Consider the following 16679-nt stretch of genomic DNA (forward strand, 5'->3'; position numbering starts at 1 on the left):
GATTGACCAACCAATCTGCACAAGTTAAAGATAAATAAAATAAGATTAGTTTGTAGAGGAAACTAAAAAAACATGAATTTGTTCGTTCATTTGAATGATTTGAGAAGAATAAAATTAGATTTTTGTAAGAAGGTTAAAGAAATTGGATTTGTTCATATAAATGACATGATGAGAAGAATATAATTATATTTTTGAAAGGAAAATTGGAACATTTAGATTTCTTCAATCAATTGATGAAAATAATAGTATTTAGATTAGATTTTTTTTTTACAAGTAACATGGAAAAAATAATGAAATATGTGTAAATGATTCTGAAAGATGAAATTGTTCGTAGCTTATGACTCCTCCTTGAGCATTGTTGTTTTATACAAGAAAAAGTGTATTATGTTGATATTGGAAATTTTCCGGGAAAATGAGTTAGCATCGTCTATTTTATGTTCTCTGAGGAAAATCGATCAACATCATATTAACTGGTTATATTTGTAATACAAAACCAGGAGATATACAATATGAGTTACAGTAATCTTTGAGCCCTGGCCTATCTACACACGCGAGTGTAATAGTTTGCAGATCATAGGTGAATAGGTAACACATGCACTAATTTTTTCTTATCTCTTCTTCATCGTTCACCTATTGTTCAAATTAATACTCGGTAGTTAAGTTTGCTCGCAATGAACAAAAAATTTCCCAATAATTGAGAAAAGCATATCATCATCAATATAAATTTATTTTATATCAAAGGCCAAGGACACTTACATACATACACTATAATTAGGTTGATATTTAAACAACCTTAAAATCAACAAGAAGATCGCCAAATGGCTCACACCAAAATAAATAGAAATGGACAATGAGATGGGGTTACTACCGAGTCTCAGTAGTGTTGCGTCATCTCATTGTTCAATGGGAAATTAAAATTACAAGACCATTAATTTGCTCCTTGTCCTATAAAAGGATCAAAGATTGTAGAAACTTGTAAGATCTTACTACTTTTTCAATTAAGTCTGGCCTTCCATAAGTATATAAAGTATTCCATATAGAACTTCATAACCATCCATGATTAAATGGCAAACCTCTGCAACCTCTCGGAAATCCTAGCAACTGATGTTGCATCCCCAATCTACAACAGCAACAACAACCAAGCATTTATCAAAAACCATCTCATTTATATATTAAATAATTTTCTCTCTCTTTTTGTCATGGTCTTTATTAGCCTTTATTTTTGACATAATATAGATGAACGGAAGAAATACAGCAAAAATAAAGGCTCAACTTATACACTAAGCAATCCCAAAACAAAAAACGTAATCTAAGCAAATGACTGAGACACCCAGCAGCTTAACGTGTGTAACTAAATGGACACAGTGGGATGAGTACAAGTTAATTATTAATGGATGTGGCCACCTCATGTATTTAAAAAATCTCAATGAAATATTAATAAATGCATCCTCATGCAATCTTACACTAAGACGGTCTTATTTAAATGGACAAATATTTGTACAATATGTAAAATTGTAAATAATACCTGAGCATGAATGGTGTGAAAGACGGTGGTTTCAACAACAGAATAATTAGCATCAATAATCTCAGCATTTTCCTCATTAAGAATGCGCATGGCTTCAGTGAAAACAAATTGGCAGTCTATAGCAGTTACAAGAATAACCTCCAGAGCACCATTTGTCTCATTAACTTGAACTTGAACCGGAGAATTTGACAGCCCAGTTCTCCTGCTGCGGGATCCACTTGAACCGCCACGCAAGCTGTCTCTTTGTTGCCTCAAGCTCTCCACGTTGCCTTGGAGTTGTGTTATGTAGTTTGTTGCTCCATCTATTTGGTCAGGCAATGGCATGGAGTCCTATAGATAAATTAGTTAAAAAGCAACAACAATTAGGATAATCGAAGAAAAAACACGTAAAATTAGGCGGGCCTTAATCTTTGATATATTACAGAGTATAATCGCGGGATTACAGCTGAATCATTTTAGGCTCAGGGAGTAACTACAATAGCAATATTAATAACTCTATATTCCATTAAATTTATTGTGAAGGAATCTCAAAAGCAAGAAGGATTAATAATTTGTACAAATTGTTAGAGATGTGAATCTTAGGACACTAGCAATAGAGGTTTGTCATGGGTTTGTAAGATGACATGTCAAGGTTTGTTAACAAACCTTCTATTGCTAGATAAAGGGATTGAGGTTTGTTGATAGGAATGGTTACTAGATAGTATACGGGTTTGTTGAGTGAGTTGTCCATAAAATCTGACAAGTAGTGGCCTTAAGATGACATGTGGGTCCTATGGTATGAACCTTGAAAAGGTTTGTCTATTGTTATGTATGGGTTTGTTATTGAAGGGGTTTGTTAAATTGGTGATGTGTCATGTGACAAACCTCTTTAGAGGTTTGTCTATTGTGGATGCCCTTATACCCCTCCAATTTCCTATTATCTTCCCTCTTTCCTCTTTCACACAAGTTTGATTATCTTCCCTCTTTCCTTTTTTGGTAAGTTTCATTCATTTTTTATTAATTTCTCTCTCTTAAAAAATCAACAACTCTCATTACTTTATCTATTCTTTATTCATCATTCATTCTTTATTATTTTCTCTCACCTATAAATTTCACAACTTACAATACTTTATTTTACTTTATTCCTTCTTTCTTCTCCTTTCTTAATTTTTGTGCCCAAAAGAAAGGGGAAGATATAAGGAAATAGGAGGGAGTATATGCTTAACGGGTAACTATAATAACCAACTTTTCACTCAATTATTCCCTTAAAATTGTTTTTTTTTTCTTGAGCAAAAATGATTTCTAAGATTGATGGTATATATTTAGTGTTCTATTGGTTTCCATGGAAACCCTAGATACATGAAATTGGGGTAAGTAAACCCTAGACTAGCTAACAAGATTCCATAAATAATGGCAATTTTAAACATTCCATTAAATTAAATTTTATATGAACTTTGACAACCTTAGCTTATTAGTTAGATCCACCAAGTTAGACATTATTGTTCCATTAAATTAAATTGTTGAAGAAAACCTGGGACTAGCTATAACAAGATTCCCAAAAGTGATGATAATAACAATTAGTAGACTACACAACTAGTTGTATATATCTGGTTGTATAGATTTGAAGCTTTATAATAAAGAATTTTAGCTTATATGTACATTTTACGAGCTTTATTGAAAAGAATGTGAGCGCCTTTATAAAAATGTTAAACTCAATATATTATAATGAAACTCAAAAATAATACATATAAGCTCAATTAGATTTAATTTTGACACTTAAAAAATTAAAATGTATCTCAAAAATTTTAAAAACTCGAAAAGATTACATATAAGCTCAATTACATTTGTATTGGATGTATCATGCTCATATACATCTGGATGTATAGTCTTAATTTGTGTGGTAATAAGTATTTGTGATTTCTAGCATGGTTTGGAAACCCTTGACCCAATCAATTGACTTGAAATTGTGAGGGAACAAAACCCTAGAGCTATCTATCAAGGAGTGTTAAGATTCCAAGAAAATGCTACTCCGTTTGTCCAGTAATAAATAGTTTACACTTGCTTTATTTCTCCCTCGCAAAATAAAGCAAATGTAAATTACTATACGTTGGGCCAGCTAGAGTAATAATAAATTTGTGAAAACCTAGAACACTATCATTTCATTGAAGTGAAGTTGTTTAAGAAAACCTAGAACTAGCCGACTAACAAGCTTCTCAAATGTGATGGCAAGCTTAAATAATTACATTCATGTGTGAAAACCCTAGATCCACCAATAAAACATTATCATTCCTTTGAGATAATGTTTGGACTTGAGGGAAACTACCGAGTTCCATGTGTACATGTTAAATAAACAAACAAATCAATAAGTAGTGTTTTTATTTTGAGATATACGCATATAAATAATTCCAGCTTCCAACTTGAACTTTTGTGTAAGGCGACCTTGTAGAAGAATTACAAGAGTTTTCTTCATATGTTTTATTTTATTGTGAACAAAATAAGGAGTATTTGATAAGATGTCATATCATCTCTCTATCCACAACTTGTTTAATGTTTTGTTGATTTTGTATAAAACACACTGAGGAGTAATGGTTTCATGTTGAGATGAATATTATTTTGCCGAGTTCAATTAATTATTGAAATTGTTAAAAGACAAATAAGGCTTAGCTTATTGCCTAAAACAACGAGACCATAATAGATAGAGAGTGCAATTCGTATAAAACCAACAAATGTTTTGCGCGGAGAGAGTATGATTTATTTATTTTATTTTTTTGGTAAAGAGAGAGTATGATTTATTAAGAAACTTAAAACGATAGAGTTGGAGGAGTGAGTACAATACCGGTACCCTTGAGGAAGAGTCATGATTAGGAACAAGGGAATTGAGCTGAGAGCAAAGGGTCTTCATTTGGTTTCTCCTGTTTTTCTCAACAGTTTTCCTCTCTTTCTTGGAACAAGATGACTTATCCATTTTCAAAAACTAGGGCAAAATATGGGTCAGCTAGGGTTGTGCCCTAAAGTGAAATTGTGTTGTTGTATGCTGATGATTATATGTGAGTGAGTTGGTAGTATTTTTATAGGGAGAAAAAGCTAAGATGCAAGCAAGTGATAGGAGTGAAAGCATATATTTAGGTGGGTACATAAAATTCTTGTATAATGTGACTTACAATGTGAGGACTAAATAAGAAAAGCATCATAGATCAGACCTACATGTCCGCATAACGCATCTTAATAACTTCCTTTCTTGACGATTGCATTTAAGAGTATTTACAGTTAAGAGTTCAAATTTTTATAGATAAGTAATTTCGTGGAAAACGTTGTCTTGCCTTTTCCAATCCAATCATGTATTCAACCAACTTCTGTAAACTTGAGTTCTCACAACATAACGTACAACACTACAACTAATAGACGAAAGCCCATGTTTTGGGTGCCACCCTATCATTATCCCTTTTTTTTCACATTATTTTCAAAACTAGTTCATTTATTTGAATAAAGGACTTATTATCACCAAATAAATAAATCCATTACTTTTCCATGTTAACTATGTTACTTTTGATATGAGTCGAGGGAAAGATAACGATAACAGTTTGGGTAAGAAATGACGGTGGTGATCAGTAGGGATGATGACAGTAGTTGCTGCAGATATTTGAGAGTGGGGAGCAGAATGTGTGATAGAAGGGGAAGTTTTTCTTCAAGATCCATTATGTGATTTAATTTGTGTGTATAGAGCGAGGGAACAATTATCGATCAGATAACATTATTAAGTTGTGTGTGATTTTTTTTTTTTTTTGGTGAAGTTTATTAAGTTGTGTGTGATGAAAAAGGCAACATTTCTTTAGACTATGTAACAAATATATACATACAAAAAATATCCAACCAATTAAGAAATATACTCCTTACATTTACCACATATACCGTTTTATCTTCGAAAAAATAAAAATAACTTAAACATTCTTTTAAAACACGGGAAAACGGCAACCCTTACTATCCTTGTTAGTCGTTCTCGCTTACTTAGGGCAAAATAGCAATAGTGCAAAAATAAGGAGCTTCATCTATATAAGAAACTCTTTACGAGACCATTGACTTACAAAATAAGGAACTTACTGTATTAGATGGTGCAATTTTGGAATCTCATGAATCTCACAAATAGTCTTTGACAATTTCTTGAATTTTAGAATGTTTTTGCTTTACATTATTTAGTAATTTTTGGTGGTTGGTTTTTGTAAGTTTTGCGATACAGCCAATCATTGTCCCCATGGTTTACAGACAAAAAAAAAAGTTAGTGTACAATTATCATAACTCAAAATTAAAAACGTTAATAAAGTGTAATATGCATGCTTATGAAATATATGATATGATATAGATGTTTTAATAAAAATGATGACACTAAATAATAATAATAATAATAATAATAATAATAATAATAATAATAATAATGAAAAATGGCAAATTACTACCTATTATAGTTAGTAATTTTCAAAATACTACATAATATATTTAATTATTCAAAATACTACCTATATAGCTACAACTCTTATCAAATTGCTACCAAATAGGCTAAATTAGGCCATAATTAAGGTTAAATAATAAAAAAAAAATCTGAAATTAATGTAGTATATTATCCATTTTGCCCATCTTTACCAACTTAAAACACCACCGTCACACAAGTCCCACCATGAATATTATGAAAAAAGAAAGATGGGAATAAGGGGTATGATTATTAATAAGGGTATAATAGGGTAGATTATATAGAATTGAATTAATAGATGAGAAATTAATGAAAATCATCTTATAATAGTTAATTAAGACCTTATCTAGGTTATTAGGTATCAATTTGAGAAGAGTTGTCACTATATAGGTAGTATTATGAAGAAAACATTATAATATGTAGTGTTCCGGGTGTAAATCCAGAGCAGATGTTTGATACCACTCGTAGCTAGTAGAATGATGTCCTTGCTAGAATCCTTCCTGCGGTCTCCTGAAACGATGAACAAACTGAGGGCTCGGCTTTGGCCGAGCGTACTCACTCCGACGCTCAAGTCGATGAAACTTAGAGAGGTAAGTCGTTGTTACTTGGCTAAGAGTGTATCGTAGAGAGATAAGGAAGATATTACCAGATGAATAGTGGTTATTAGGTCAATTTGTGGATCCTTTCCTCAATGAAGGTTGAGGAGTATTTATAGGCATTCACCTTTTGTCACGTAGTGGCCAAGTGGCCAAGTGGCTCATTAGGTGGAAAGACCGTTTTACCCTCGGCCGATGGACCTGAGGAGGCTAGCCGAGGGTCTTGGATATGAGTACGCGGATATGCGTCCCGGCTAGTTATGCAGCCGAGACCCGGTGTGACAGATGGATTGTGTCGGCTAGGGTTTGTCTAAGTCGTTGACTTTGCTATGGATACCCTTGACCTTGCTCGATATGTTGACTTGGTCACGGTGCGGGAATATGCCCCATCAATTTGCCCCCAGCGTAGTCTATGCCGTGGCATGGGCTCCGATGTATGTTGAGCGTATATTCTGCGCAAGTATTTTGCAAAAATTTTTGCGTCGGCTTCTTCTGATGCATCGGCTTGATCATTCGTAGGCCTACTATATCCCCCCTCCATATGGATGCGTAAAGGGTATCCGATGTGGGAAAGAATGATGATGCCGGCCGAGACCAGGGCTGTGAGTGCCGGTTATTTCTGATTGCCCCCGGCCGGTGCTTCATGGCTTGGTCGATCGTGTGGCCGGCGGAGAGCGGGAACTTAGGAATTTTCTGAGGGAGATGAACAGGCGGAGAGATGTGAATGGGCGTGTTGAATACGCTTGGTAACTGTAGTATTGATTGACATTCAACTGTTGCAACGATTGACATTCCATGGTTGCATGTCGACACGTGTTTGCTCGCTTTGGTTGGTTGACGCTTCATGGGCCGTGCCCCGATTGGTCCTTCTTCATGGGCTTTTTCCTATAAATAGGCGCGTTATTCCGTGATTTTGGCCATTACTTTCATTTCCTCAAATTTTCGAAAATTTTCTCCCAAAATCTTCATCTCTCTAAACTTTCGGGGGCTTTCTTTTCTTCAAATTCTCGATCTTCGATCCGTGAGTGTTTTTCTCTGAGGTAAACAAACAAATTTTCTTTTATTTCGTTAGTAATTTGTTGTGAACATGTCTTCTGCTGATGCTGGGACCAGTGCTTCTGCGCCGGGGGGTTCCTCGCCGCGTTTTGAGGAGGAGGGGATACTAGATGCCGTCCCGTTAAGACACTGGGCCCCTAGGTCCCCTTCTCCCGTAGCTGATTTGCCCCTCGTGGAGGAGTTGGAGGATGAGGATGATGTTGATGTTGTTAATGATGACGGTGATGAGAGGGCTCCTGTTGGTGGTGGAAGGACGACCATCTCGGATCATGGCGAGGCTTGCACGACTGGCCTCGACCGTGTGTTTACAAATAAATTCGCAAGCGACTCAGGAGAGACTCTTTTCGGAGATCATTTCTTCTTCGGTGAGGGGTATAAAATTGTTATCCCTAAGGAGGGTCAGGCGGTCTCTGTCCTCCCCGGGTCATATCGGCGTACATATTAGACATCTGGAGTTTGGGCTCCGGTTCCCTTTGAATGAACACGTCATGGCCATTGTCAAAGCTATGAACGTCGCCGTGGCCCAACTGCATCCGTTGGCCATGAGGACGATAGTCAGCTTTGTATGGACCTGTCTGTTTCGGGGGGAGGTTCCATCAGTTAACTTGTTTCGTCGCCTCCATAGCCTTCGGCCGTCAAAATCTGGCAAAGTGGGGTGGTACAGCGTACAGACGGAACCAGGCTATGTCACCGTGAACAAGCTTACCTCTTAAGGACGGCGGGGGCGATGGGTGTACGTCCGAGTGCCGGAGGACTACCCATTGCCTCGGTCTTTCCAGAACCCCGTTTACTTACGGTGTGAGACCCGGGAGGAGTACGAGAGACACGTCACCCAGGGTAGCAAGGTTAAGATGGACGCTTCATTCGTCCCTCTTACCTCGGATGAGGAGCGGGCAATGCGGCTATTTGATGCTGAGGAGGGTTGGCTGCCCCCGACTCAGATTATTCTTCAGGATGAGCTGCTATGCCGCGTCGGCCTCATACCGGCCCTCAGCTGGGGTGAGTGGGGTCGGTGTGAGGCCCACCTTTGCTTGTTGTGCCTCTTTCTTCAGAGCTTTGTTTTCTTTCCTTTATGTAACCCTTGTTTTGATTTCTTGCAGATCGGTTTGGGCGGGATCTGTCTGAGAAGGACTTGAAGAGGCTAGGGCTTGATAAAGACGGGAAGGTTGTTACCCGGCATCCTACGGCTGATTCGAAAGATCGCAGGCTAGCTCCCAACGAAATCATGGAGAAACAGACGAGGGGGTTAGATCGGGAGACGGCCAGGTCACGGGTTCTTGGGGGCGTGCCGAAGAGATCGAAGAAGGCAGCGTCCAAATCGGCGGCGGTATCAACGCCAACTCCCTCTTCTACCCCGGTGATCAACATTACCGAGGAGGAGGCGACCGTTGCTAAGGTCCCTTCTCCGAAGAAAAGGAAAGACCCACCGTCTGCCTCCACCGCTGCCGGGGAGAAACCTGCCTCCACCAGCCCTCCAAAAGAGGGTCCAAATCGGTACGGATCTAACTGCGATTCGGATTTAGCCGGTTCATTGGACGTTCCGATGACAGACTTTTTCGATGTGTCCATGCACGGTGACATGGATGCTCTGTGTAAATTTTTGTAGATCCATCATCGGCGGCGGCGTTCTCACTGAACGTCAAGCAGGGAAGCAGCCTGAGAAGGCGACTGAGAAGGCGGGTGACAGGAATGTCACCGTTGACTCCACACCCCAGAAGGCTACTCCCTCCGAACTCGTGGCGGAGGGTGAGAGAATATACAAGAGTTTGGGGAAATGGAGCCGTCTAGCCGCCTCCCTCATCATGGAGCAGGACAAAGCCGCGGAGCAATCTGGGCCACTGATTGCAAAGCTCAAGCTTGATATCTCTGCTGCGAAAGGGGAAGCCGGGAAGGCTAAGCGCGATCTCGGTGCTGCCGAGAAGCGTGTGGAGGAGGTTGAGAGGTCGCCAAGGCCGAGAGGGCCAAAGTTGAGGAGGCTGATGGTGCCACGGCCAAGATGATGGCGGAGCGGGATAGGTATAAGGAAACCTACGACGTTGTGGTTGCCAAGAGGGATGAGTGGGAGGATCTGTTCCGGAAGCAGGCGGAGGTGCTCGGGGACACACAAAGCTATCCTTGCTCAAAAGGAGAAGGATATTGACATGCTTCAAGGTGATCTCCTCCCTAAAATGTGCGCCCAATTCCGGGACCAGGCCGAGGAGGCGGCCAAGGAGGCAATAAGAAAGCTCGTGGAGGCAGGCTCTATCCCTGATGGCTTCCCGTGGGATAAGTATGACCAGCTCCTCGATGAGATGGCTGAGGCTGCGGAAACAGCGGCTGCTGAGAAGGAGGAGCTGGCGAAGGCGGCTCAGATAGCGTCGGCTAAGGCGGCCTGTGAGGCAAAGGAGGCCGAGAAGGAGACTGAGAATGTCGGGCCCTCCTTTGGGCCGGTCACCGTAGACGCTGCTGCCTCTGATGGAGGGCAGCATGAGGCATAGGGAGACGGGCGGTCGTCACCAGACTCACCGGCGTCTCGGATAGCCTTAGGCGTTCGGGGCCAACTATTGAGCCTTTCCTCCCTGCCATCTTTTGGCGCTTCAATTGATATGCTTGTAATCTTTTGCTTTTCTTTTTCCTTGTTTGTAAACAAAACAACTTTCTTGGTAGGTTGTGTTTAGGCTTGCCCTTATGGGGACGGCCGTCGTCTGTATTCTTCTCTTAACTTTTTTTTTTTTTTTTTTTTTTTTTTTTTTTTTTTTAACAAAGTTTATCCTTTCGGCCTCTGGCTTGGCCGAGGCATTGATCTACCACCTTTGTTTGTCCTTTTGCGTTTATTAATTGAGTGCCTTCGTTTTTGCCCTTGGTATGGCCGAGGCGGTTTGAATGCACATCTCAACTGAGTAACGTCTTTTATGTCTTGACCGTCGTCCTTGTCGCCTTCGACCAATTGCCAAGGTAACGGGGTTATGGCTCGGCGAGAATTCTTCTAGCGTACCGGTCATTGTGTCCCCGTCGATCTCGGCCAATTGCCAAGGTAACGGGGTTATGGCTCGGCAGCAATTCTTCTAGCGTACCGGTCATTGTGTCCCCGTCGCTCTCGGCCAATTGCCAAGGTAACGGGGTTATGGCTCGGCAGCAATTCTTCTAGCGTACCGGTCATTGTGTCCCCGTCGCTCTCGGCCAATTGCCAAGGTAACGGGGTTATGGCTCGGCAGCAATTCTTCTAGCGTAACGGTCATTGTGTCCCCGTCGCTCTCGGCCAATTGCCAAGGTAACGGGGTTATGGCTCGGCAGAAATTCTTCTAGCGTACCGGTCATTGTGTCCCCGTCGCTCTCGGCCAATTGCCAAGGTAACGGGGTTATGGCTCGGCGAAGAATTCTTCTAGCGCACCGGTCATTGTGTCCCCGTCGCTCTCGGCCAATTGCCAAGGTAACGGGGTTATGGCTCGGCGAAAGAATTCTTCTAGCGTTTCGGTCATTGTGTCCCCGTCGCTCTCGGCCAATTGCCAAGGTAACGGTGTTATGGCTCGCGCAGCAATTCTTCTAGCGTAACGGTCATTGTGTCCCCGTCGCTCTCGGCCAATTGCCAAGGTAACGGGGTTATGGCTCGGCAGCAATTCTTCTAGCGCACCGGTCATTGTGTCCCCGTCGCTCTCGGCCAATTGCCAAGGTAACGGGGTTATGGCTCGGCAGCAATTCTTCTAGCGTACGGGTCATTGTGTCCCCGTCGCTCTCGGCCAATTGCCAAGGTAACGGGGTTATGGCTCGGCAGCAATTCTTCTAGCGTACCGGTCATTGTGTCCCCGTCGCTCTCGGCCAATTGCCAAGGTAACGGGGTTATGGCTCGGCAGCAATTCTTCTAGCGTACCGGTCATTGTGTCCCCGTCGCTCTCGGCCAATTGCCAAGGTAACGGGGTTATGGCTCGGCAGCAATTCTTCTATTTGGGTGGCAAACTACGGAGGGGACAAGCAGTTGGATGGAAAAACTTGGTTGTTTCTTTATTTAAGATCACGCGTTGGGGTGTCCACATTGGGTTTTGACACCTCCGCCGCTACACAAAGTACTTTCTCAAGTTGTCGGTGTTCCAATGGCTCATCAAAGGCACACCCTCCATATCTGTCAGCCGGTATGTACCCGGCCTCATTTCTTCAACCACCTTGTAGGGACCCTCCCAGTTGGCCGTCAGTTTGCCGTGAATATTTCCTTTGTTGGTGGCGGCCGACTTTCTTAGGACTAGGTCTCCTACTTTTAAGTCCCTTTTGTGGACTCTTCGGTTGTAGGCTCTTCTCATACGATTTTGGTATACTGCCAAATTGAGGCGTGCTGTATCCCGGCTTTCTTCGACCAGATCTAGGGAGGCTTTAAGGCCTTCCTCATTTTCGACCGGGTTAAAGGTAGCCGTTCTGAATGTTGGCACCGTCGCCTCAATTGGTAGGACCGCTTGGATCCATAGACTAAGTGGAAAGGGGAGTACCCCGTTGCTTCTTTCTCCGTGGTTCGTAGGGACCATAGGACGCCGGGTAGTTCGTCGGCCCACCTTCCTTTAAGGTCTTCCACTGTCTTCTTCAAACCGTTGAGGATCGTTTTATTGGCTGCCTCCGCCTGTCCGTTGCTCTGTGGGTGGCAGACGGAGGAGTATGCGTACTTGATGCCAAGCTCTTCTAACCAGTTCATTATCAGGTCACTCCAAAATTCTCGGCCGTGGTCGAACACCATGACTTGGGGCAATCCGAAACGGGTTATAACATTTTCCCAGATTACCTTTCTGACGGCCGCTGTGGTCTTCGCCGGTACCGCTACAGCTTCAACCCATTTGGTGAAGTAATCAACGGCGACGATCAAGAACTTCCTTCCTCCGGAGGCCGTTGGAAATGGCCCTAGCATGTCCATCCCCCATTGTGCGAAAGGGAGGGGGCTAAGCACCGGTTGCAGGTCTCGGGAAGGAGCGTGTATTACCGGGGCGTGCATCTGGCAGTTTGCGCATTTCTTGGTCTTCGTTCTGGAGTCCTGAAGCATGGTGGGACAGAAGTAGCCGGCTCGGAGAGCTTTGTGGGCTAGCGTTCTTGCCCCCATGTGGTGTCCGCAAATGCCCTCATGAATCTCTGTCGATAGCTCTGCGTCGGTTGGACCGACACATTTCAAGAGTGGTCTTATTACGGACCTTCCGTACGCTTCCCCTTCGAATACCAAGTACACCGCGGCGATCCTTTTGAGCTTAGCCGAGAGATTGCGGTTATCCGGCAACTCACTTGTGAGCTTGTATTTCATTATCGGAGTCATCCACGTTGTCTCGGTTTCTACGTTGCCCATCATGCCGACGTCCTCGATGATACTCTTCGTATTCCTGATATCTACCAAAGACGTTTGGTGATGTTCTTGATGGTTGAGTGGCAAGTTTGGAGAGAGCGTCGGCCGGTTGTTCTCGGACACAGGGATGCACCGAATTTTGAAAAACTTCAATTTTGTCTTTGTGTCGGCTTTTACCCTTTCCAGGTATCTTACCATCCCATCGTCTCGCGCCTCGAACTCTCCTCTGATTTGGTTGGTAACCAATAGTGAGTCTGTCTTTAACACAATGTGTTACTTGCTCCGTGACCCTGGCTAGTTCCACCCCCGTTATTATTGCCGTATTCGGATTCGTTGTTTGAGGCCGGGAAGGTGAACTTCAAAGCGTACTCAAACTCGTCCCCGTTTGGGCGATGATAAGGATGCGGCGGCGCTGCGCTTGTTGGTTGTGGAGGACCCGTCGGTGAATACCTCCCATACACCAGGGTGTATCTCCTCTTGATATGTGCACTCGGCCAGGAAATCTGCAAGTGCTTGCCCCTTTATCGAAGGCCTTGGTTTGTATTCAATGCCGGCCGGATAGCTCCACCGCCCACTTGACGAGTCCGCCCGGATTGTTCGAATTTTTCCAGTGCTTTCTCTAATGGCTGGTCGGTTAGGACCGTCACGGGATGGGCATCGAAGTAGGGTTTTAACTTTCTTGCGGCAATGACGACGGCGAAAGCCGCTTTTTCAATCAGCGGGTAATTCCTTTCGGCCGCAACAAATTGTGTGGTGACAAAGTAGATTGGATGTTCTTGTTTGTCTTCTTCCCTGATGATCACGGCGCTGACCGTGGCCGAGGTAACTGCTATGTAAAGGTATAGCGTCTCCCCTAGCATCGGCCTGGACAGGGTCGGGAGGGTCTGAAGATGAGCTTTTAGTTGTTTGAAAGCTGTGCTCTGTTCTTTCCCCCAGCTGAAGTCTTTATTCCCTTTTAACACTTTGAAGAATGGGGTGCTCTTGTCGGCTGATCGAGAGATGAAACGGGCGAGAGCCGCCATTCTCCCTCAAGATACCATAACCTCTTTTCGGTTCCTTGGTTCCGTGCTTTAAGATTGCTTGGATTTTATCTCGGGTTGGCATCAATGCCTCGCACAGCGACGAGTACACCGAGGAATTTACTCGCTCGGACACCGAAGTTGCACTTCATTGGGTTAAGCTTCATCCTGTACTTCCTTAGTGAACTGAATGTTTCCCGTAAGTCGGCCAAGTGCTCGCTGTCGGACTTGCTTTTCACAATAGCGTCGTCGACGTAAGCCTCGATGTTTCGCCCTTTTTGACTTTGGAAAACTTTGTCCACCAGTATCTGGTATTGTTGGCATCCCGTATTTCGGTTGGATTACTCCGCCGGTGGAGGGCTGCACAACTCCAGAATTGTGGAAGGTATCATATTGGTGTAGTTCGGTTTCGTCAGTTACGAATACCTCTTGTTGTTTCGACATCTTCTTAGCTTTTTGGGTGGGTTTTTGTGTTTTGAGTTTGGGAATGAATGTGACTAGCTTCTAGTGTCTTTTCCCACAGACGGCGCCAATTGTTCCGGGTGTAAATCCAGAGCAGATGTTTGATACCACTCGTAGCTAGTAGAATGATGTCCTTGCTAGAATCCTTCCTGCGGTCTCCTGAAACGATGAACAAACTGAGGGCTCGGCTTTGGCCGAGCGTACTCACTCCGACGCTCAAGTCAGTAAACTTAGAGAGGTAAGTCGTTGTTACTTGGCTAAGAGTGTATCGTAGAGAGATAAGGAAGATATTACCAGATGAATAGTGGTTATTAGGTCAATTTGTGGATCCTTTCCTCAATGAAGGTTGAGGAGTATTTATAGGCATTCACCTTTTGTCACGTAGTGGCCAAGTGGCCAAGTGGCTCATTAGGTGGAAAGACCGTTTTACCCTCGGCCGATGGACCTGAGGAGGCTAGCCGAGGGTCTTGGATATGAGTACGCGGATATGCGTCCCGGGCAGCTAGTTGTCCGGCCGAGACCCAGTGTGACAGGCCGATGGATTGTGTCGGCTAGGCTGTCTAAGTCGTTGACTTTGCTATGGATACCCTTGACCTTGCTCGATATGTTGACTTGGTCAGCGGTGCAGAATATGCCCCATCATGTAGTATTTTGAAAAATCTTAACTATAATGGGTAGTAATATGCAAATCAACCTAATAATAATAATAACAAATTATTACTAATAATAATAAAATTATTTACTAGCCTTCTGAAAACATGCATGAAATAAAGAATTAGTGTCAGACATTTAAAGAGTCTGTGCAACACAGCTTACAAGGTCCTCACTAAAATCTTAGCTAATAGGATCACTACAACAAATAAGGTCAAAGGCGACCATATAAGGCGACTAAGAACAGTCGCCATTATGAATATAGCGACTAAGGCCCGTCGCCCGCATTTCGTAGCTAGGTTTAGTCGCTTTTGGCGACAGGACATCGTCGCCAAATTTGGCGACGGATTTTTTTAAAGCGGGCGACAGAAACCCGTCGCCAAATTGGCGACTGTCATTAGTAGCCAATTTGGCGACCGATTTCTGTCGCCAGTTTTGCAATTTTTTTAAAAAAAAAAAAGTTGTCAGATCTGGAAACTCACGCTGCCAATTTCTTTGTTTCGTCTATTCTTCACCAAATAACAACAACAACAACAACAACAATAAAGAAATCAATTCAACTGCAAAATTTAGACTCTAAAATCACGCTGCAAATTTTTATACGATTACATTACAATTAAAAACTTGAAAACAAACCATGGCTACACGATATCAATAAATTTACATTTAGTTAAAAAATCATTTGCTCATTTCTATATTAAATCTAAATTTACATTAACTTTACATTACAATCAAACTTACCATAAAACTACCAACAACAACAATTCGAATAACACAAAAAAAACCCAAATTATCGACATGAAAAAAGTAATTACACCCCTTTCTTCTCGCCTCTTCTCCTTCCTCTGCCGTGTCTTGCAACCATGTCCCACGCCGTCAGCTTGTCGTCGACCAAAATACTTGTAGTGTACTCTTCATAGTAGTAGTATTTGGTAAAGGATGAAGAAATGGTAAAATAAAAAAAAAATGAAGACAATGGTGGATTTGATAAAGAAGAAGAAGAAAAAAGTAAAGTAAAAAAAAATTGAGAGAAGAAGGGGATTGAACAGATGAAGAAATGAAAGTGGGGAGTGAATAATTGTTGTTTGATAATGAAATGAAATGAAAGAGGATTGACAAATATATGGGGTTATGTAGGGGAGGTGGGATTTGTTATGGGTAAAACAAAAAAGGCGTAGGATTTAACAAGCATATGGGGTTATGTGGGGGAGGTGGAATTTGTTTTGGATAAAAAAAAAAAAAGACGCGTGAAATATGGCGACCAATTTCAGTCGCCCATGTCAATATTTCAGTCGCCAAATATAATTATTGTACGGAAAATAGCCGTCGCCAAAATGGCGACGAAAATCAGTCGCCCAAATTATTTCCCAGTCGCCATTTTAGCGACCATTATTTTCAGTAGCCTATTTTGGTCGCCAAAGACTAAAATTCTTGTAGTGGATGAAGGCTTTCCTCCCTTCCAACATTTTCTCCCAACTAAGGTAGTTCTCTACTCGGTAGGGGTATTGATTATAACTTCATTGTTGCGTCTAAGTCATTCACTCCATCCATTCTTGTAAAGGACGCAAGTGTTGGGTTTGCTATCAAAATTAACCTTGACAAAGCTTTTGACCGTCTTGAATGGGACTTCATTAGAGATTGT

The 16679-nt window shown here is 42.3% G+C and overlaps 1 protein-coding gene across 1 annotated transcript; it reads right to left on the reverse strand.

Moving 5' to 3' along the window:
* Nucleotides 1–1060: 1060 nt before the first annotated feature.
* On the reverse strand, nucleotides 1061–7331 carry LOC141630299 (transcription factor bHLH162-like). The gene is made up of 4 exons (XM_074443141.1): nucleotides 7314–7331; nucleotides 4347–4460; nucleotides 1526–1855; nucleotides 1061–1120 (listed from the first exon to the last, which is right to left on the reverse strand). Exons 1-4 carry the CDS (start codon nucleotides 7329–7331, stop codon nucleotides 1061–1063), a joined length of 522 nt encoding a protein of 173 aa, XP_074299242.1.
* Nucleotides 7332–16679: the final 9348 nt, after the last annotated feature.

This window comes from Silene latifolia, chromosome 2, assembly GCF_048544455.1.
Source record: "Silene latifolia isolate original U9 population chromosome 2, ASM4854445v1, whole genome shotgun sequence".
Taxonomy (NCBI): domain Eukaryota; kingdom Viridiplantae; phylum Streptophyta; class Magnoliopsida; order Caryophyllales; family Caryophyllaceae; genus Silene; species Silene latifolia.